Genomic DNA, 23,936 nt, shown 5'->3' with positions numbered 1-23,936 from the left:
AAAAAGAATAAGGGATGTTTTAAGTACTTGTTCTGTGCTTTTTGGTCCACTGCAGGCTTCTCCCCTCCTGATAGCCGATCTGAGCTAAGAAGCCTGGGCATGGGCTCAAAGAAGCGCACAGTTGGGATCATCAGGGTTGGGATTCTGTCAGAATAAGGGCAATGAATCACGGGGTTTGAGGACGTTGACAAGAGACTGGCCAAGGTGATGACTCTAGAAAGTGAAGTTGAATAGAGAAGGGTTGCTATCAAGTAATGGTAGTATTTAGAATAACCAGTTAAGAGATATAAAAAGATACAAGATTGTGGTGAAGAGGTGATTTCCAATGTCAGAAGTGAAGAAATGTCCAGGGTGAAGATCAGGCCTGTGGTGAGGCCCTAAATGTTGATTGCAAAAGTGAAGTGAGGCGACTATCACTGAATCTGAGGAGGCAAAGGAACCTGAAGCAACAGGGCTCAATGAACCATCCACACAGACAGTGAAAACAGTCAGGATGGCAGCAGGATTTGGGCCAAACTGGGTAACTGTGAGCCAGGCACCAAAATTGTCAGCAACTGAGGAAGAGCAATGCCAGTAATCAGGAGGGACAGAGGATAAAACCAGATGGGAGGACCAGAAAGGAGTGTCCTGAAAGGAATAATGGTGTGAGAGAGGAATTAGGAAGTGCCAGTGCGGTCCGTGGAGTTTGGGAGAAGCGGTACGGTTCTCTCGAGAGGGCTGCAGTAGAAGCAGGTGCTCAGGCAGGAGACGGGGAGGGAGCCATCAGGGAAGCAGATGAGGCTGTGGGAAAGTTCCAGAGGGCACCTGGCGCACTGGGAGAGTGCATCACAAAGATGAGATGCAGAGAAGTGTAGGGATAAACAAGAAGGACGTGAAAATGACCAAACTCTCAGTTTATTTTTATCCACATTGTCTTCTGTATGTTTAAAATGTTTTTCTTTTTTCAAATATTTTTCAGAACAAGGTGGGCTGTACTTTAAAAAGAAATTACTTCAAACTTTTAAACATTATATGCCAGGCAACCTGAAGTCTTTTTTAAAGGAGAGAGAGAGAGAAAGAGAGAGAGAAAGAGAGAGAGAGAGAGAGAGAGAGAGAGAGAGAGAGAGAGAGAGAGAGAGAGAGAAGAAGAGAAAAGAAAATAGGGAAACTCTCAAATAACCGTTAACCAAACAATACTTGATAAACTTAAGTTTTCCTATTATTTTTCTTTCATCAGTCTTGGCTTGAAGGAATACAGGAATACAGAGAAGAAGAAATAAGTAAGTATACAACAAGAAACAAATATTGGTGTTGTTGAAAGAATACAGAAAAAGGAACACTCATAGTTCTTTGTTACACTATTTATCTACCTCCTTAAAAAACCACAGGTAAGCAGAGTCAGTGCTAGAAGCAGTGTGTTTGTATTAAAGACATACTATTTTATTACCAAAACTTGACTGAGTCATGGACCAAGAAGACGTAGAGTAGGCGTTTACCCTCCAAGCTGGGTTGGGTGCCAGAAAGCTGGGGTTAGAGTTAAGAAGTTGATGTGTTTAGTAAGCTATGAAACTCTTTCCCCAAAAGACTGACATTGAACTGAAACATATAACATGTTGCTTCCCATTTCACAAGGTTTAAACTCCATGAAAGAGTATTCTTGGGCCAAGACTAAGAGCAAGTGAAGCTTAGGAAAGTGGCCCAAAGAAGCCAATCAGAGAGCTAGCTTCTGAGGAAAGAAGACATTTGTTTGGGAAAATTCCTGGGGGGAAAAGTAGGGAAGCTCCTGTTTCATGGTTCAGATGGATTTGAGGATAGTGGTTTTGAACCAGGAGAAATGAATGGTTCCAGGGACCAGGAAGACAGAGACTTCATTCCAAACACCTAGCTATAAGAGTGATAGGTCACCCCTTGAAATGGCTACTGCTAAGAATCATTGGTTGGGAAATCCAGAAGTGAGAGATTCATACAGGGAAGAGTTTGGGATGAGTGAAAAACGCCCAGAGTCTGGATTCAGACAGACCTAGCGTCAGACTCTCACACCACTTGTGTTTAGCTCCTTGTGGAAAAGGTCCAAGCCTCTAGGCCTCACGTGTAAAATGAAGAGAGTTCCTGGGCTGGGGTGAAAATAAAGTAGGCTACCACATGTAATGTATTTAGCATAGAACCTGGCACCTGGTGGCCCTAAGAAAATGGTAGTTGCACCTTTACATGTGCAGAGCTGGAGAAGGACATTAACTACCCCTGTTCTTACCGAGAACACCCACTGAAGAGATGGGCTGTGCTGATGCTGTTTTCCAGGATGCCCCAGAGGGAACCGACCATTTGCTTACATTCCTCTCCGCCAGGAAAGCATATTGCAGGGCTCTCGCTTGCCCTGATTTCCGAAGATACATGAAGAGCTCCTCCTCCTTCTTGATGCCCACCTCGTAGGGGTACAGGACAGCAGCCTGGACCGCACGGACACAAGTCTCCTGAGAAAGGCACCCAGGGTGCTGCTTCCGCATCTTCAGGAGGGCTTCACTGAACATAGAGTCCATGTTGGGCAAGCTCTGAACGGGTTTGTTACAGAGTCTACGGGATTCTAGAGATTGAGCTGAAAGAAATAAGCAAGAGAATCAGAGCTTTGGAAATGTTACTCATACCAAGGGAAAATGAGTAAATGATAATACCAATCTGTTCAACTTCAAAGTACAGAATTAAATACTATTCATCCAGATAACTTAATGTTATACTAATACCAAAGTCCCTGACATGGTTGCCACTTGGTTCCGTAAGAATGTACTAGATCCAACGCAATTTCAAGTTACCTAATTCAGGCACAAAAGCATCATTTTTCTTTCATTCCAAGGCCAAGACAATTTTGTAATAGATTGAATAGTAATCTGTCTGTCGGTTTAAGGAAAATAGTTCTGACTTAATAATATCTTAGATTCAAAGAAATTTTCATTTTATTCCTGAGAATAACAAAAAGTTAATACCTAGAAGACAGTATGATGTTGGTACAAGGATAGAGATAAAAATTAATGAAAGAGAACTGATTTTTAACACAGATGCCGAAACAATTCAATGAAAGAAAAAAGGAGTTTTTTCAACAAAGGGCACTGAGACAACTGGATATCCACAAGCAAAAAAAAAAAAAAGAACCTTAGATCCTTATCTAGCACCACATAAAAATGTTAACTCAAAGTGGATTATAATTCTAAATTAGAGAATTAAAACTATAAAAATTTCTAGAAGAAAACATAGGAAACACTTTTGTGGTCTTGGGTTAGGCAAAATGTTTTTAGCATGATCCACGGAAGAAAAATAAATCAATAAATTGGACTTCATCAAAATTAAAAAACTTCTGTACTTCAAAGAACACCATTAAGAAAATGAAATGATCAGCCTTACACTGGAAGAAAATATTTGCATGGTAGACAGAATAATGCCCCCCACCACCACCACTCCCACCCGCAAATGTCAAGTGTGTGGAGGACCAAGTAGATGTGGGAAGAGGGCTGAGTTGTCAGTGTTGTGGCTTTAACAGGGAGCTGGTATAATCTATGCTCAGAACAGGCATAGACTGGGATACCTTACAGCAACTCTCTGTCCTTATGACATTGCCACGTTCCCACCATGACAAGTTGAGTCTCAACAACACAGCACATATTACAGTTATTTGAGGAGTTTCAAAAGGTCAGATGCCCAGGCCCCATGGTAGACTCATTAAGAATCTTTAAGGGTGGGGTCTGGGCATGAGTATTTTTTAAAAATTCAATTTGATTTTGAGGTGTAGCTTCTGGGAGGTCCAGGAGCAAAGCATTATGTCAGCCACTGTTTGGCCCAGGGTAAACACTACAGCTCCTGGCAAGTTTACCCTGGGCCAAAGATTGAAAAAGAAAGAGAAGACTAAGAAAAAAAAAAGAAGAAGAAAAAAACACACAAACAAACCCTACTTAATGGTGTGCAGTAGATATTGCTGATCAGCAACATCCTGTTTTCCTGGGGATACTCAGAACTTCTCAGACTGCGGATGAGCATTTTGGGAGCTACCATGGCCTAGGGCCAAGCAAAGTACAACCACTGCAGAGTTTGGGATCAAGGCACCATAACTGATGGTTTTTCTCTGTTCAATTTCCTTTCCCTTTCTTGCTATAGCTGTAACTGAATGATATTACTGTCTTATAACTTCGGTTTATTACAACAAAATATATTCAGAATTTTCTCTTTAGGTCTACAGATCTGGTATTTTCAAAGTGTATTTTGTATGTGCTTGGTAGTTTTAGAGTCTTGGTAGTTTTAAAGTCACTCAGCTGTACCTATATAATAAGAGAGGCAAGTGTGAGCAGATCAGCACCAGTATTCTCTGCCTGGGAAAATGGAGAGGAAAAGAACTAATTAGTGATTCACATATGCTTATCATTGAATTCTTTCCTTGACTCATTCACATTTTTTTCTTAATTCTTTGAGGTTTTCTAAGGCATAATATTCAAGTTTTGATTTTTTTTTTTAAAGTGAATCACGCTCCTAATAGGAAGAAAAGGAGGCAATTATTTTCCCTCTTTCCTTTCTGGTAAACTGACAGGAAGTGATTTTTCTTTGCTTAGGATAAAGGAAGATGCAACATGCCGTTTATAGAAATGGTTTCCTAAGACATAAGGACTTTTTGTTCTCTAATTCTGATAAACAGTATGCTGTGTCTGTCACAGAAGGTCTGCAAAGAACAGACAGAACAACTGCCCCTTTTCAGGCTCCCCAGAGGTCACCCACAGAAGTTGGGTAGTAAGTCAAAAGTAAGTTAAGTTTAGATGTGTGCTTAGACCTCCTATGTAAGCATGGTCACTTTGCTCTTGTGAAACATGTTCATATAAACGTTCACAGAGAGTGAAAGTAAATTACAAAGAGCAAAAGAGAAAATGAAGAGAAAGGCAGATGAAACCACTAAGATTTTTTTTTTTAAGTCACAAAATTAAAATGAACCAATAGACCAACGTCATTAGGCAGAATTCGAGTTCTTAAAAATGGCTAACACAGCCCAGTGCAGTCACAGTACAGGACCAGGGATCATCACAGGGAAAAAGCAGAGCATTAGATTCCTGAGTGGAGGCTCCCAGTTGGATGTCCCCTGTGCTCATCTTTGAACACCAGTACACACTGTCAGCTTCCTGCCAGAAACATGCACGTGGGCACAAGGAGTTCTAACTCAGTTTGGGTAAAAGCAGGCTGCTGGCCAAATGCAAATGCAAAAAAATAGCATTTTATAGGACCCTCCCTCCCGGGTTTAGCCAAGCAATCTGGTTTGGCCAAATGATTCTGAATTGCTCTACTAAATCTATTGCACTGCAGTAGTCTGAGAGGCGTCATATAACAAGAGCATTAAGATGCATGAAGGTAATTAACTTTCACAGTTAACTCTCCAGGATTCATGTTAAGTCTGTAGAGAAATTTGCAACGACTTCCCAAATCACATTTTTAGATCCATGCTAATCTACAATCCCCTCCCACACATAACTGGTTCCAGAACTGCTGATTGTAATATTGCCCATTGGAAATTCCCTTCCTTCTCCCCTTTCCTATGGGATGTGGAAACTAAATAAGTGTTCTTAATCTTTCCTTTTGTTGTTGTTTTTAAGTCAACATTTCAGCAGTGGGGCTGGGGATAGGGAAGGGGGTGGAAATAGGCTGAATTAATGTAACATTTTTACAAGTGGGAATAGGAAACCAAAACTTTACATGTATTTTAAAAATTGAGATATGATTTACATATCATAAACGTCATCATGTTAAAGTTTACAACTCAGTGGTTTTTAATATATTCACAAGGTGTGCAACCACACATGTATTTGTTTTAACCATTCCTTTCATGACTGATTTACTTTAAGACTTCAGGTAGGGTTTGCATGCCAGGTGTAAAAAAGTCAAAACTAGGAAAACTTATCTCCATTCTTACCCTTGTTCTCCTTTATCAGTGGTTCTCAAAGTGCAGGCCCAACAACACAGCATCGGCATCACCTAAGAACTTGTCAGAGATGCAAATTCTTGGGCGCCACTCAGACACACTGAGTCAGAAAGCAATGAATGGGGCCCTACAGTCTGTTTTAACAAACCCTCCAAGTGATTCTGATGCACAGTAGAGTTTGAGAACCATTGTTCTAGATCAAGACAATTGTCCTAGCTTTCACAGAACTATAGATTTATAAATGCACATATATTTATTATTCATGTCTTAATATAAAGATACATTTATACATGTTTTATAATAATTATCTGTTATAAATTTTAAGAATATATTTTTATAATAGAGTTTGGTGGAGCCTGTTCTCCAAATCAATCCATCAATTTTGTTCTGCCAGATAACCACATACTAGTAGCTATATTTAAAGGCAAAAAAAAAAAAAAAGGAGAGCAAGGAAACATAAAAAGAAAGGAAAAGTACAAGACTGCAAGTGAAAATGAAAGGTAAAATAAATAAGCCTAGCTGAACTACACATTTGGTAAGATAATAAATGGCAAATGTAGGTAAGATTCTCTGAGCTAGTCCTTCTTTGATTGGCCCTATTTCTTTACCTTGCATCTCTAGCATTTATCTATTACAAAACACTACCAAGAAATCAAAGAATTCCAAACAGTGAAACTCAGTTAAAAGAGAAAAGAAAGAAAAAAAATAGTAAAGTTCCAGAGATTTCCATGGGCTTCTAAGCCTTAAGCCCTAAAAAAGACACAGTGCAACTGCACAGGTTGTAGCAAGAACAAAAAACGGGAGGCCCAACCAGTGGAGCCTATGCGGTCTCACAACAGAGTTTGAAACCAACTAAATTTGTTGAACATTTTCCTTGTATTGATAAAGCCCCAAAAGCTGATGTGTTAAGTAAGGTCTGTATAACTAAGGTTGAGACTAGAACCCGGGTCTCCTGATTTCTAGTCCTGAGCCCTTTTTTCTACCAAACTGTACCACTTCTATACTGGCCAAGCATCCCTTTTCCCTTTGGGTAAATTTAATGCCTGAGATATTAGGAAAATATAAACATTTTCTTTTTTAAATCAAGAGAACTCATTATCTACCAGCCAAATACAACCACTGTTACAAGTTTGTTTTTCTTCCTTATGCAACTATGCATATGAAGATATATATACACATACGAAGTACACACATTTGTGCAATTTTCTATCTGGTTGTTTTCTACTTAAATATTACATGTAAGCATTTTTCCAAGTTCTTCAACTTTAATGAAAAGTGGAAGTTTTAATGGCAGAATGGGGTTGCTTCATTGAGATCTATCCACTTTTATGTAACTAATTCCCTAAAAATAGATATTTGCGTCGTTTCCAATATTTTACAATGATAAATAAAGCTTCATTGGGTATCACTGTACACAAATCTTTGTGTACTTCTGTGATTATTTCTCTATGATAAATTCCTAAGAATACAAACACTAAGTCAAAAGGTATGAATAAGCCTCAATACATGATAGCCCAATTGCCCTCTAATAGGAAGTACTACAGTGTACTATTACAGTGAACTTATTTAAACTCAGTGTCACCATATTATTTTCCTATCTTTTCCAATTTGCTTGGCAAAAATTCGTGGTCTTTCAAAGCACTAATGGTTTTCCATTAATCATCAAGTTTAAAAAGTATTTAAGAATTAAGCACACACTTCCTATAGGACCCAGCAATACCACTCTTAGGTACTTACCCGAGAAAGGGAAATATGTCTACAAAGATTTGTGTAGACCCAAAGTGGAAACCACCTAAATGTACATCAACTGATAAATGGATAAACAGTGATATGTCCATACTATGAATTACTGTTCAGTAATAAAAAAGAATAAAATATTAATACATGAAGCAACATGAATGAATCTCAAAAACATCATGCTAAGTAAAAAAAGTTAAACACAAAAGACTACGTACTATATGTGTGATTCCATCTATATGAAATTCTAGAAAAACAAAGCTATAATAACAGAAAGCAGGTCACTGTTTGTCTATGGCCAAGGGGCAGGGGAGAGAATCTACTGGAAAGAGATATGAGAATACTTTTTAGGGTGAAAGAACTATATCTTGATTATGACAGCGGCCATATAACTGTAAACAATTACAAAAATTCATCAGTCTCTACACTTAAAAGGGGTAGTTTTGTGTGTGTGTGTGTGTGTGTGTGTGTGTGTGTGTATGCATGTAAATTATACCTCAATAAAGCTGGAAAAAATCAAAACAAAAGCAAAGATCATTTATGAAATTCTTTGGGTAAAACCAACTTGTTTTCATTTTTGCATATTTCCTTTAAACTTTCCTGGATTCATATGTACATATTTTATGTAGCTATAATTATAGAATATATGTAAATTTATATTTTAGACATTTTTATACACAAATAATTTTACATATTTCTACATAGTGTTCATGACTATGATTTAAAATAGCTATACATAATTGTCCAAAGCCCAGAACCATTTCTCTGCTGTTAACAGGTGAATTACCAAGTTGTAAAGCAGATGATTCCTCCTCAATATTTGGACGCCACCAAGTGGACAAACTGTGTTATGTTGCTAAGATTGAGGAGACCATTTTATAAACTTTATACTAAACCAAAAAAAATTAATGATGACATTTTTAAATTTAAATTAATTTTAAAAATTAAACACATTTTAAAAATTGAAAAAAATACCATTTTGTAAATCTACTAAACCATGGTCTCTTAACTCTCAAATCTGAATCTAGGGAAATCAGTTAAGGAAAATAACTTCCTGTCGAAATCAAGTCCTTTACAAACTAAAACTACGGATACAAATAATAGACGTGGGTCTATTTAAGCCCAGAACCAACAATAATTTAGGGACTTCCAAATGTAAATATAGCCTTTGCTGTTGGCTAACCAGGAGACTTCTAACAAAACAATAAGCCCTCTCAGGAGGCACAATGAAACCAGTGATGAAGACGTTGGTGAAGATTGTCTGCAAGGCAGAGAAAGAGCAGGAAACTCATTCTCATTTGGGGCAAACTCTTGCTGATTCTCTGTAGGAGACACCAGTATTTTCTCCACACAGTCCCTGGCCTCTCCAGTTCCAGCTTTTACTGTTGCATTGAAACAGTAACTGGCTAGCACTACAAAAAGAAAAATTATTTCAGGAAAGTATTTGGTTCCTGCCAGAGTGGACAAAAGAATGACATTTTCAGGGACACTGAGCCATTGCCTGCCACCAAGTCGGGAGATAAACACCCTGCTCTGCCTGTAATCCAGCATTCCTCCCAATTATTTCTTCTGACACCCTTTAACCCTCTCCATCTTGCTGCCAGCTTCCATAAATTGAAAAGGAACAACTAAAAAAGAAAAGAAAAACTCTAGGAGTGCCCCTCCAAAGAACTCTTACAGGAATGTCATGAATTTATAAAGTAAGAAACCAGTGAAAGAGAAAACAGCGCACTGAAACAGAACCACAGTTTTACTGTGGTAAATTTACTGTCTTTTATTTGCAGAAATATTTGTTTTAATTTTAATTATATGTCTTAAGAGATAATACATTCATTCAATAAAAATGCAAAAGGTACAGAAGAGTAAACAATGAGAACTCCCCTTTGAACTGCGTCCCTGGCTGACCAGTCCCATCCCCAGAGATGACCATTAACCATTTCCTATGAGTCCTTATGGAAATATTTTATACATAGACAGACGCGTATATACGACTTTCTCCCCATACTGACATTCAATCCCATTTCTTATCATACAAATGGTAAACCACTCTCCACAATGATGCTGCTTTTTCCACTTAATACAATATATCATGGTGTTCATACAATATCAAGACGTAGTTTCTCATTCATTTCAAAGCTGTATCATATTGCGTCATATGGATATACCATAAGAGATTTTTAAAAGCTCCTTATTAAAATGGACATTTAGCTTGTTTTCAATCTTGTGCTATTTTTATTATCATCTTCTTACCAGAAACTCTCTGGGCAAATTTGATAGCTTCTTCAACCGGGTCTGAGTTCACAATTTCATCCAGAATACCCAGCTTGAGTGCTTTATCTGCCAAAATATGTCTTCCTAAAACAAAACGAAGTAAGTCAAAAAATGATGTGAGATTAAAGCAAAAGCATTACTCTCTCTAGTAGGGAAGGGTGCTGGACATACACATCTAGTACTAAATGAAATAAATAACCACTACACTGACTGTTGTAATAGGAAGGTCACTGCAGAGGTAACCAGAAAACTTGGATTCAAGATCCAGCTCTGCCTTTTACTATTTGTGTGACCGTGAAAAACTGTACCGGACTGCAATTTCCTTATTTTTAAATGGGAATAATTATGCGTACCTTAGTGATTCTGAGCATTAACTGAAAACAATGTATTATCTTTATATTCTATAAATCTCTGTGGAAGCACTTTATAGATCTCTGTATAAATATAAGAGGTGATTGATTTTTTTTTAACTTTCATTTATTTTAAGTGTGTTTTTCCAGGACCCATCAGCTCCAAGTCAAGTAGTTGTTTCAATCTAGTTGTGGAGGACGCAGCCCACCATCCCATGTGGGGATCGAGCGGGCAACCTTGTTGTTAACAGCTTGCACTCTAACCGAGTTAACCGGCCACCCATATTATTATTTTTAATAATAATAACAGAGGTAGTAGCAGCAGAGTAGAGGCAGTAGTATCTCTTATACCAGCATACACTAAGGGCTGTTGTTGACTACCAAAAACAAAAGAAAAGGAAGAAAAGGCAGTGTGGACGGGGAAAAAACAATTAAATTGTTATTATACAAGTTATAATCAAAATTACACAAGACACCAAAATGGGGTGGACTTATGCCATCATTTCATTTCATTTCACTTCACTTCACTTCGCTTACTTTATTTTTGGTTATCCAGTATGTCAACCCCTCCCTTCGTTTGTGGAATCACGATTGTGTGAGCTTTGGAGACCTAGCCTCTACGACCAAAGCTGAAAAAAAAAGACAATTGTTCCTTGAGAGCCATGGCAGGTAGGGTGTGTCCCATGACAACAAGCTTGGCGAATGGGGGGTTCTATGGAGGGTTTTTAGTCTGGAGTTAGTGACACCAAGCAGCAGCAACAGTTTTAATCTCATTTCACAGGTGGCAACATTGAGTGTCTGGTAGTGGTGTTGCCACCTGTGAAATGAGCATCTAGCGTCCAGTATAAAACCGCAGCTCTAGGGCATTACAGGAATTTGACACATTACTTGCTTTCTTGCCGATACTGTACATCTTGCCCTGAAAAGTGATCATCAAATCAGTGTCAGTGGTAGGAATTGCAGTCTTTGCTGCTCCTGTAGTGTTGGTGGATACCATCTCTGAGACAAATCCTCCGTTCCTGGTTCTTATTAGTGCTTCAAAGAGCTACAAGTGCGTTTTCTTGATCAGATAGATAGTTCAATGATTTTTGGCAGGGGTCACTCTATAACACGAATATTTGGGTGGTTTTCTGGAAGTGCCTTTGAAAACAGGCTTCCAAATTTCCTCCTGGGGTGAGGAAAGTGGTGGGCAATGGGTAGCTTCAGGGGTTAAGTCTCTATGAAACTCACTTTGCCGAGAGGTGATTGATTCAGGCTCCCCAGGTTAAGATGACCAAGTGAACAAAAAATGGAAGATGGAAATCTGGGCAATAAAAGGATATCTGAGGCAACTAACCAGGGGAAACATGAGCTACCGTGTTTCCCCCAAAATAAGACCTAGCCAGACAATCAGCTCTAATGCATCTTTTAGAGCAAAAATTAATATAAGACCTGGTCTTATTTTACTGTAATATAAGACCGGGTCTTAATATAATATAATATAATATAATATAATATAATATAATATAATATAATACCTGGTCTTGTATTAATTTTTGCTCCAACAGACACATTAGAGCTGACTGTCCAGCTACATCTTATTTTTGGGGAAACAGGGTACTCACATGATGGACTGAAAATTCCTTCCATTTTAATGTTTTTGTTTCTGGCCTGGATTTTACAAAAGCAAAGGAATAAACAAACTACTATTCTTACAGAGTCAATGAGATTCCAGGTACTTTTACTCTGTGTGAAGAACCTAATGACCCAGCTCTTTACATGCAACCCAAATTCTCAGGCTGAGATTTCAACTTACTTTTTCATGTGCTGCCCTCAGCGTAGACAACAACCACAGTCCATTGGGCTCTAATAAGAGCCCTGCCTAGAGCTACTATAAAGAGATCCTGGGGCAACTGAAGCTGAGACTTCTCTTCTCCACCCTGGATAATCTCTTTTTTTTTCCCAATTGTCTTCGTGGCTTCTTTTCCAACCTTTAGAAAAAATTTTCTACATGGACTCTTTCCAGATGTCATTTTAAAATGCCCCTATAATTGTACAGACTACATAAAAAGATAGGTGTATGATTCTAATGTTAGCTTTCTTCTAATTCTCTGTGACCTTTTCTATGCAAATCAAATCCATCATATTCTTAGTGTTTTTACCTCTTCTCTTCATCATGTTAAAAATATGGCATTTCTATAAGCAGCAGTGTTTGGGAAAAGGCCAATTTCAGTTCATTTCATTGACTTTGGTCAAAGAAGCCAGATTTCTCCCAAGATATTTTTGCCTTTCAGCCTTAATACAGAAAACAGAATTCCTCAATGTTCACCCACATTCTTTAATTTCTGTACACCTTAAATTTATTTGTTTTTTTAATTAGTTTCATGTGTACAAAACACTGTAATAGTTAGACATTTATCATTTATACCTCTCACAAAATGATAACCCCTGCCCCCAATCTTAAATGTAAAGGCTCGTTTCACACTAAAGTTGACCCTTGAACAACACGGGTTTGAACTTGCAGGTCCATTTATGTGGATTTTTTTCAATAAATGACAGTACTGTAAGTGTATTTTCTCTTCCTTATTTTCTTTTCTCTAGCTTATTTTATTGCAAGACTATAGCATATAACACATGTAACATAGAAAATATGTGTTAGTCGACCTATTTATGTTATTGGTAAGGCTTCGGTCAACAGTAGGCTACTAGTTAAGTTTGGGGGGAGTCAAAAGTTATACATGGACTTTCGACCATGTGGGGATGGGTGCTCCTACCCCCCCCCCGGTGTTCAAAGGTCAACTGCATTATGATTTCCCTTATATCTTATATCTTATTTTGTCTTTTGCAGAATAAACTCTCACGAGCTTTGAATTTTCAGAGTATGTTGGATTGCACGTGCCCTCTTATAAATTCTACATTAGATACTTAAAGTAGTTCATATTCTTAAATGTGTACTTTATCATACCGCCGTCAATTATAACAATTTCTAATTTATTTATTGGCGACAAGAAATTTAATACTTTTAGTTTTTCTAACTCCCCTTTCTTGCTCTACAGGAGTAGGAATTTGGATAATGTATACACAGTTTTGTATTGTCGTTTCTGTGTCAAAACATATGAATTTCAATGAACAGTTCTCAAACTTTTTAGTCTTTAGGATCCCTTTGCATTCTTAAAAATTATGGAGGACTCCAAAGAGCTTTTGTTTATGTGGGTCATTTCTATTAATATTTACTGTATTAAAAATTAAAACTGAGAATTTAAAAAATGTTTCATTATAAGTCACTTTAAAAGAGTATGATAAACCAATGATGTGTTAACATAAATACATTTTTAGGCAAAATAATTATGTGTTCAAAGTTTTAAAAATTTAGTGAGAAGAGTGTCATTGTTTTATATTTTTGCAAATTTCTTTTATGTCTGGCTTAATAGAAGACAGCTGGATTTGCATATCTGCTTCTGCATTCAATCTGTTCTGATATCACATGGTATACAATAGCCTCTGGAAAATTCCGCTGTACACTTGTGAGAGAATGAGAGTGGAAAAGGCAAGTGATGTCCTATTATTATGAAAATAGTTCTGACTTCATAGTGGTCTTAGGAATACCCAGCATTCCCTGAATCATACTTTAAGAACTCCTGATTGAGGGGATCATTTTAAAGACTATTGTATAGCATCCTAGTATATGAATGTTCCACACCTTTAACATTTGCTTGTGGCTGGAGTGATTTTAGTTATTTTGAAAGTAGCCTTTTGTTGTGTTTTGTTTTTATCCTTTGGAAGCTTGCAGGATTCTATTTCCTGCCAGTTTAAAATCTTTACCAAAATATATCAGGGCATTAATATCTCATCAGTTTTTATGGGAAAGTTGTATGCTTGCTAAAATACAATCTCTGAGTCTAGTTCCTAACTGAAGAGTTTCTTCTATTTTTTCCTTTGATTATTACTTCTCACATTTTTGCTTCATGCTTTGGAAACTTATTATTCATTGCAGAGAACTCTATTATATGCCTTCCATGTCTGCTGCCTTCATTTACATTTTATGTATCTTTATGTTAAGTTCTTCTGAATTCTATAAATGTGTCTCCTCCATTTTGCTGATTCAGTTATCTGTTGTACCATGTCTTCTTTTTATTTCTTCAAAAAGAAATAGCTTGAGCTAACATTTTGATTTTAAACAGGCTGTTCTTATTTAATAAATAAATTGTTTTCTTTTCTAATTTAGAATAATATGAGTTGTCTAAATTTTTGTTTTCTTTAATGTGCTCAGCAGACTCACATTTATTTCATTTTTCTTATGTCACAATATTTTCATAGGTTTTAGGTTTTGGGTTTAGTTTTAAGATTTTGGTTTGTCTGTGTGTGTTTTTTGTTTTGATCAGGGAATGGTGTTTGCTGATATTTATTATTGCTGCCTGGATGCTCAGGGTATTAAAACTCACCCTCAACATCTTGTTCAAATATAGAGAAAATCCACCTGGACCTAATTCTGAAAGGCAGGCTGGATAAAGATGTAACTCCCAACGCCTCCTCCAGTATTCTGAGTAATAAGAGGTACCTTATCAAAATCTAGGACCCTGGGGGTATCCCTGTCCCATGAATGATCACAAAGAATCAGGACTGGGGCAAAGCTCTAAGAGAATAGAGCAGAGGTTTTCTATGCTATTCAGTGAACAAGGAGGACAGGACCTAGAAAGTCCTCCTTGGAGAAGAAAGAGGAGGGCACTGTAGTTCTTCTCACCTGATTGGACAGAGAACATCAGGGAATGAACTGCAATGTGCTCAAGCATATCTTTTGTGGTTACTGCTAAAGATTCAGTCATTTTCAGGTGGTACTTCAAGGGAATTGTGGAGAAGCAATAATTAGTGCTGTCATTGCTCCACTTTCCAGAATTATCTCTCTTATAGATTTCAGAAGATCAGAAAACGTTAGCTATTTACTTATTAGTTTAATCCAGATCTACTTACTTATTAATTTCCTATGAGATTAGTTCCTGCAATGCTGGTGTTTTTTCCTCATTCACCTCAGTAGAAAATCTTTAACTTTCAGTAACAATTAATTTTAACGTCCTTTCTTATAAATTTTTTTTTCCAAATCACAAAGCAAGATTCTTAATATCATCATTGTTATCAGCTACAGTATTAGTTTCCTATTGCTGCTATAACACATTACCATACACATACTATCTGAAAACAATACATAGTTGTTATCTTAGTTTTGGATGTCAGCAGTTTAAAACAGGTCAGCAGAACTGTGTTCCTTCTGGAGGCTCTAAGAGAGAATCTCTCTTTGTCTTTTCCAGCTTCTAGAGGCTGCCTATATTTCTTGGCATGTGGACTTTTCCTCCATCTTTAAAGCCAGTCATGGCTTTAAAGAGGTCTCTCTGACCTTTTGCCTCCCTCTTCTAAGAACCCTTGTGATAAATTGGGCCCCTGGAAAATCCTAAGGCTCTTAATTTAATCACATTAGTCCCTTTTGAATGAACATATTCATTCACAGGTTCTGGGGATTAGGACATGGACATCTTTGAGGGCCATTACTCTGCTTCCCACACTTACCATTTATAAAATATCTTCTATATGACAGAAGCATGTCATGTCATTTCATTGTTTATTAAAACCACTATGTGATTGTTTTACTAATGAGAAAATGGAGGCTGAGAGGAGTTCAGAAGACCTCTCTCTTAAACTCCAGGCTAGTCTATCCAACTATCACTTGACATCTCCACTTGGATGTCTAATAGGCCTCTCAAACTTAACACATCCAAAACTAAGCGCTTGTGATGCCTGCCTACAATCTGCTCTGCCAATAGAAATCCTCATCTCAGTAATGGCACCATCCTTCCAGCTGCTTAGGGCATTAGAATCATCCCTGACTGTCCTCTTTCTCTCACATCTGATCTGTCATAAAATCCTGTTGGCTCCACCTTCAAAATATATCCAGAATTTGACCATGTCTCACCATTTATATTGTTATCACTCAGGTCTAAGCTCCCATCAGCTCTTCCTAGGATTATTAGAGCAACCTTCTAACAAGTCTTCCTATTTCTGCCTTTAATTAATGTATTTTCAACAACCAGAGTGATCTTTTAAAAACCTAAGTGAGAGCATGTTATCCCTCTGCTCAAAACACTTTAATCACTTTCTACTTCATTTAAAAAAAAAAAAAGCCAAAGTTCTTTCTATATACTTCAAGATCCTATATGATGTGACTTCATCCCCTACTAAACTTCACTCCAGCTACATTGACCTTCTGGCTTTTCTTTGAAACTTCTAAGTATGCCCCTGCCTCAGGACTTTGCATGTGCTGTTTTCTCCCTCTGAAATATCTTCCTCAAGATATTAGCATAACAAGTTCCCTTACCTCTTTCAGGTCTTTACTCCAATGTTATTTTATGGGAAAGTCTTTCATAGCTCCCCTACCTAAAATATTACCCACCCCCATCCCTACCATTTCATATTCCGCTTTCTGCTTTATGTTTTCTCTTTGGCACTTATCGCCATCCAGCCTACTATATATGTTAGGTAGGTGTATGTCTGAGAACACTGTTGTGGTAGCCAGTCTCAAAAGTGATCCCTAGTGAGTTTGGCCTCTTGGTGTTCAAGCTCCCTCCCATGATGAATAGGAGCACATGTATAATCAATAGGATAGGTCAGAAAAGATGGCATGTGACTCCAAAACTAGGACATCAAAAACATTACAGATTTCACCTTGCTCTCTTTTGGATCACTCTAGAGGAAGCCAGCTTCCTCTAGACATGTTGTGAAGATACAGAGCCAACTCTGTGGAGAGGTAGACATGAAGAGGAAATGAAGCCAACAATCAGCACCAACTAGCCATCCATGCGAGTGAGCCACCTTGGAAGTATATCCTCCACCCCCAATCAAGTTGTCAAATGGCTATAGCCCCAGTTGACTTTTTGACTACAACCTCATCAGAAACACTGAGCTAGAACCCAACTAAACTGCTCCTAAATTCCTGACCCAACGAAACTAGGAAAGAAAAAAACACTGCCAATCAAGCCATAACTCACAATGAATGTAAGAGGCATTCTGATTTAAAAGATATGGAAAAAAACTGTGCATTGAATTGATGAAATCTGACAATATGGTTATTGTCATTGTTATTTTCTCCATACAATTTTCATGAAGGCAGAATTTTTGTTGGTTTGGTTTGCTGCTATATGCCCAATGCCTAGAACAGGGCCCAGCTCATGTGAGAAGATGAATAATAGTTGCTGGATGAATGAATGAAAGTTAAGTTGCACAAGGCATATTGTTTAAATGTGGTAGAGCTGGTATTCAAATTTAGGTCTTTGATTCTGACACATGTGCTTCTTTTATTGTCAATTCTTCAGGATATAGTCTATTACCAAGATCCTCAGCTTATTTTTATTCAATTCTCCTCTTTAACTGAGAAGAAAGATATGGGAATAATAACATATAGCTGAAACTTACAAAGTTACCATGTCTAGGACTATTCTAAGCACACTGTATGCATTAACTTACCTAATGTTCAACACACTGTATAAGTATATGGTAGGCACTATTATTATTACCCACATTTATGAGGAAACTAAGGCACAGAAAGGAAAAGTGACTGACCCAAGGTCTCATAATTATTTATACCAGTTTTCAGTAAATAGTTGTATATGTTCCTTCTTCCAACTTCACCTTATCTGGAAATATTTTTATGGTCTATGATATTTGGTAAAATCTCTAAATGTTTTCTAGTGTTGCATTGTTCACATTCCCTATTGAAAGGGAACAATTTCATATGTGTAGCTAATATCTCAATACTTGGGAAATGTAAAATTCAGTCATTTCCACATTAAAACTTAAAATCTTTCCTTGAAAATTCTGGTTTTAATTCTTGTTTATATTACAATTTGTAAATTAGATCTGAATATAATGCACCCTATGTGAACACCAGTGTCTATGAGTAGACACTTAAACTATAATAAAACCCTTAATGTGATTAGCACTTTGTATACTTCTTACATTTGATCTTCAGGTTAACATCTGAGAAGCTCTCATGGAATGTAGTCTTTCAATTTTGTAGACAAGAACATTGATAGTCAAAGAAGTTAAAGTATCCTCTTAAGATCACATAGGTAAAGAATGGTCAAGCCTCTTTTCTAAATCCTAGTCCAGTTCCTCACATTGATCTAGACTGCTGTTGGCAGGGTGTGTACTGACCTGAGGTAATTAAGTCAAGTGCAGCAGGAACTCCAATGAGTCTGGGGAGAAGCTGGGTTCCTCTTGCACCAGGAAGGAGTCCTATTAAAACTTCTGGAAAGCCAACTTGAGCCTATCAAAGTTTGAAGGCATGAAGGTCATTAGAATGAGATGATATGTGGAGTCGAGACAAGCATTACCCGGGATTTCCCAAATTCTCAGAAACATTGTCTTATAGAACTAAGATCCAAGATGGCAGAGTAGATAAATGCTGTGCTTGCCTCATCCCAAGAACACATCAAAATTACAACTAAATTATAGAACAATCACCCTGGAGAACCATCTGAAGTGTAGCGGAACAGAAGTTTTATAACTAAGAATATAAAGAAGTCACATCGAGACTAATAGGAGGGGTGGAGACAAGAAATGGTTTAGTCCCAAATCCACGTGTGGTGGATGAAAATTGAGAGCTCTCAGCCATATAGGTACCCCATGAAGGAGCAAGGGACCGCAGTCCCTGACACCAGGCTCCCCAGTCCAGCGTACTGGTGCCAGGAAAAGGAGCCCCCACAACTCCTGACTGAAAAACAGTGGGGATTCCGACCATCCAAGTGGGATCGAAGGCTGTGCGAAAGCCCGAGATCCTCTTAAAAGGCCTGCACAGGCACTCACCCTGGGCTCCAGCAGAGAAATGGTGACTCTGGCAGTATCGGAGATATATGAGGAGAGAGAAACTGAGTTGTGCAACTTCAGGGAAAGGACAGTCCCCATTTTCCTTGTGTGGGGCCCTACTCCCATGCAGCCAGCACGCAGGTGCAATCTTTCCTGGGTTGAGCGCCCCCCCCATAGGCCGAATCTGAATCTGATTGGCCTGATGAGCTCCACTGCTCCACCCTGCTGACTCACTGAAACCTGCCTGACCCAACTTGAGAGTGAAAGCTTTCTCAGTGGCTAAACCTTACAGGAGCCAGCAAGTGGCAGCAGGCCTCAAAGTGTCCTAGCTTTTTGTGGAACTACCCTAGACCTGGTACTAGTGGCAGCCATCCTCAGTTCTCAGTGTGGCCTCTCCCAGGTGCCTCCAGCTACAGCACAGGCAGCGACAAACCATGGATCGTTTTGTAGCTCCTACCGGGTACTCCTACACAGGCATTGGCTGACCTGGGCCTGCACCGGAACACCTCCCAACAGGACCCAAAAGCAACATACTTTGAGATTGGCTTCAGACCACAGCAGAGCACTCCTATGTTCATTGCAGCACTATTTACAACAGCCAAGAGATGAAAGCAACCCAAATGCCCATCAATAAACAATTGCATAAAGAAGATGTGATACATATACACAATGAAATACTACTTGGGCATAAAAAAGAATGAAATCTTACCATTTGCAACAACATAGATGGACCTAGAGGGTTTTATACTAAGTGAAATAAGTCAGACTGAAAAAGACAAATACCATATGATCTCACTTATATATGGAATCTAAAGAACAAAATAAACAAACAAAACAGAAACAGACTCATAGATGCAGAGAACAAACTGATGGTTACCAGAGGGAGAGGTGGCAGGGAGCTGGATGAAAAAGGTGAAGGGATTAAGAAATACAAATTGGAAGTTACAACATAGCCTCAGGGATGTAAAGTACAGCATAGAGAATATAGTCAATAATGTTGCAACTATTGTGTTTAGTGTCAGGTGGGTACTAGACTAATCGGGGGGATCACTACATAAATTATATAAATGTCTAACCACTATGCAGTACACTTGAAACTAATATAAAATAATGTTGAATGTCAACTGTAACTGAAAAAAATAAATAAATAATTTTTTTAATTACATAGGAAAAAGACCAGAACAAAATAAAATCGAATGTTAATAGTGCTTATTTCTGAACGGTGAGTTTATGGTGATTTTACTTTACATCTTTATATTTTCCTGTGTATTCTAGTCTATCACAATGATGACTATTATCTTTATTATTAGAAAACTATATTACTTACAAAAACGTTACCATTATAAGACTGGTATCACAAACCTCATTCTACCCTCATTCTACCCATAGTAGCCCAAATTAAATCTATTTCCAGAAATAAATGGATTCATTAGTTTTGTGCTGTTTTCCAATAGAAATGTTTCTTCTTAGGTACTGATAATTATAAGGGACCACAAAACTGAAATCTTAAAGATAGGAAATAAAAATTTAAATAAGTATGCATACTCAGGGATGATAATCAAAATATATAAGACCTCCTACTGCATGAACATGGCTCAGTGAAACGTGACATGGGCTACAGTACTAGAGAAGAGTTCCAGGGGCCTTCCACTGACCCAGGAGTTCCACCTTAGTTGGTGTTTCATGGGGAGGTCCAAGGGCTAGGGTTAGGAGAAGCAGAGGGACAGTCAGGGAGCTCAGGGTAGCAGCTATTTACCAACCAGAATAGACGTATTTTAACATTTTAACAGCCAGTACCACTGAACTGGTACATAATAGCTGAGCACCAGTGCTAGAGGTACCCAAAAGTTGTCAACCAATAAGCTAACCATTTGAAAATGATCACCTCTGATGCTTATGACTACATTGTAAGCTTACCCTAAAGAAAAACCCCACACACCACGCCCCATAAGTAGCCTCAGCTGTTACCTTTGCATGGGCAATCCTATAGTGACAGCCCAGGGCTATCTCTAGCCCCCCTCCTAAAGCCACTCCTTGGATAGCTGCCACCACAGGCTTCTGATTTCTCTGTATTTCATCTACTACTTGTCCCAGTGAGAAGTTAGAAGTAACGGGAGCACTGAAGGCACGAATATCAGCTCCTATGGACACAAAGACAAGGAAAAAAGGGTTGACAAAGACATGGCCTTTATTATGTAACAATAAGGTATCAGATAATTCTTAAGGAATCTCAGACCTCTTTGGACCCATTAAAACACTTCATCCTTTGGGTGGAGACATAGTAAGGGAACAAATAGCATGGAAAACGTAGATCAATATGAAAGAAAATCCTCAAATCTTTATCAGGAATCCTGTAATCTTCTAAAAGCTGTGTTTCCATATGCTAGGTAGCTATTGTATCTTTAGAAAAATTTTAAAAAACAGAGAAGGGGAATAGAGATTCTCCGACAGTGACCATTATTCTGAGACTGAGTCAGCCTCTTCCATCTTTTCCATGATACTGCTCAACAAACCCACTCACAGCAATTTCGAGCCATATTGTTGTTAAGGGTGAGTCATTACAATAGAAAATCACAGGGAAAATGCATACATATTTATGAGTTATACGTTAATCAACCAGCTTAGAATTATGTTTTTGTGATAGATTTTTGTGTGTGATCAATAACAGTAACAACACTTATTGCTTTTCCTAATTATAAAAATAACATGCATAATGGAAATTTTGAAAAATACACAAAATTATAAAGAACCTAAAGATCACCCCAAATATCACCACACACAGATAACAATGTAATATTTGAGAAATTCTTAGTTTTTTCCCAATGCAAATATATAAATGGCTTTGGGACTTTGAGTAAGTTATTTAACCTTTTTGTCTCAATACCTATTTAAATGACTGATGTCAGAATTAAGTGAAAGTTAACCATCAGAGAAATGCAAATAAAAACCACAATGAGATACCACCTCACTCCAGTCAGAATGGCTATTATCAATAAATCAACAAACAACAAATGCTGGCGCGGATGTGGAGAAAAGGGAACGCTAGTGCACTGTTGGTGGGACTGCAGATTGGTGCAGCCACTATGGAAAACAGTATGGAGGTATCTCAGGAATCTGAAAATGGAACTACCTTATGATCCAGTAATTCCACTCCTAGGTATCTATCCTAGTTTTTGGAGAAATCCAAAACTCCAATTCAAAAATCTTTATGCACTTCTATGTTTATTGCAGCACTTTACACAATAGCCAAGATATGGAAACAACCAAAATGCCCATCGGTAGATGACTGGATTAAGAAGCTGTGGTACATTTATACAATGGAGTATTACGCAGCCATAAAGAAGAAAGAAATCTTATCATTTGCAGCAACATGGATGGATCTAGAGAACATTATGTTAAGTGAAATAAGTCAGAAAGAGAAAGACAAGTACCATATGATCTCACTTATATATGGAATCTAAAGAAAAGACTATGTGAATGAACTAATCAGAGTCAGTTTTGGGGACGCAGAGAAAAAACCGAGAGTGGTTAGATGGGTGTGTGGGAGGGGGTTGGGGATAAGGGGAAAGGTGAAGGGATTTGGAAGCAGCTGGTAACCACAAGATGGCTTCAGGGTTTTTCTTTTGAAAATTAATTTGGGGAAGGTATTCTATAATGTTGTAAAGATTTTGTTGGGTATCCGATGGACATGCGTCCTATTTGGGAGACCACCTCAGGGATACTGTGGATACCTGATCATGGCATTGTACATCAGAAGCTAAACATTAATGAATGCCAACTATAATTTTATATATATAATGTGATGGTTCAGTGTGAGGTCGGAGGGATAGTGGATGGGGGAAGGGGGGTTCACAGTATGAGGGATATAAATGATGAACGTCTAAGTATTACCTTGTTTTGTACACCTGAAACTAATAAATAAATTAATTAATAAAAAAAAAAGAATTAAGTGAAAGTTTACTATAATATATATTATTAGTAATATTGAGAGCATTCTGTAAAATCATTTTTATATTTTCTTTTTTCACATAACATTATACATAATGATCTTTCCCCCTATAACATTATATTTCTGGAAAACATTAAGCTTGATAAAGTTAAAAAGTTAAAATAATTATTTCCTGTTCAGCCTATTTGTCTTATTTTGTTCGTTTTTGCTACCTGTACCTCATCTAACATCAATTGAGGCATTATGCTTTTTTCTCTGTAAACCATCATATTTTACACTCTAGCCTATTATTATGTTGTTGTTGTTGTTATTTAGATTCCTTTGGCTTTAGCAAAACAAGATAAATTTCAATTTGAATCCCAGGCCTATCATTCCTATGAATTTAGATTAAAATAGTTTCTCATGTAATAATACCAATTAACATTTATTGGATAAATACATCAGGCACAGTGCTAAGTTATCTCACGTAATTTTCTTAACACCTCGGTTAAGTAGTGTTAACTCTCCCCATTACACAGGTAAGGAAGTTAAGGCTTTGAGATGTTAAGTGACTAGTTCAGACATATGACTAGTAACTGGTAAAATCAGGGTTTCTATTCAGGCTGTTTGACCATAGATCACATTCTTAAGTTTCACACTACATTCTTCTTGAAGCATAAAGTTAGTATTTTTATCCCAATTGTACAGAAACCGAGGCACAGACAAGGGTGTAGTGATTTCACTTTTCAACTCTTTGTTTCTGGCGTATAGAAATGCAGTTAATTTTTGGATATTGACTTTTAAATCCAGTAAAATTGCCAAATTCTTATTAACCCTAATAATTTTCTGATCGATTACCTTTAATTTTTCTAAAGACACTATCATATCTTCTGAATAATAA

At 37.6% G+C, this 23,936-nt stretch overlaps 1 protein-coding gene across 1 annotated transcript in view; it reads right to left on the bottom strand.

Moving 5' to 3' along the window:
- Positions 1-23,936, bottom strand: part of EHHADH (enoyl-CoA hydratase and 3-hydroxyacyl CoA dehydrogenase) — a 39,041-nt gene that overhangs the window by 7,550 nt on the left and 7,555 nt on the right. Inside the window, exons 3-6 of the mRNA XM_081071720.1 lie at positions 21,076-21,248; positions 18,457-18,568; positions 9,908-10,012; positions 2,231-2,572 (exon numbers count right to left, since the gene is read on the bottom strand). Of these exons, the coding sequence (XP_080927846.1) occupies positions 2,231-2,572; positions 9,908-10,012; positions 18,457-18,568; positions 21,076-21,248 (732 nt within the window). The remainder of the gene's footprint in view (positions 1-2,230; positions 2,573-9,907; positions 10,013-18,456; positions 18,569-21,075; positions 21,249-23,936) is intronic.

The sequence above is a fragment of the Rhinolophus hipposideros genome (assembly GCF_964194185.1).
Source record: "Rhinolophus hipposideros genome assembly, chromosome: 2".
Taxonomy (NCBI): domain Eukaryota; kingdom Metazoa; phylum Chordata; class Mammalia; order Chiroptera; family Rhinolophidae; genus Rhinolophus; species Rhinolophus hipposideros.
Note: the sequence above shows the minus strand (reverse complement) of the source record. Positions and strands in the feature narration are given on the sequence as shown.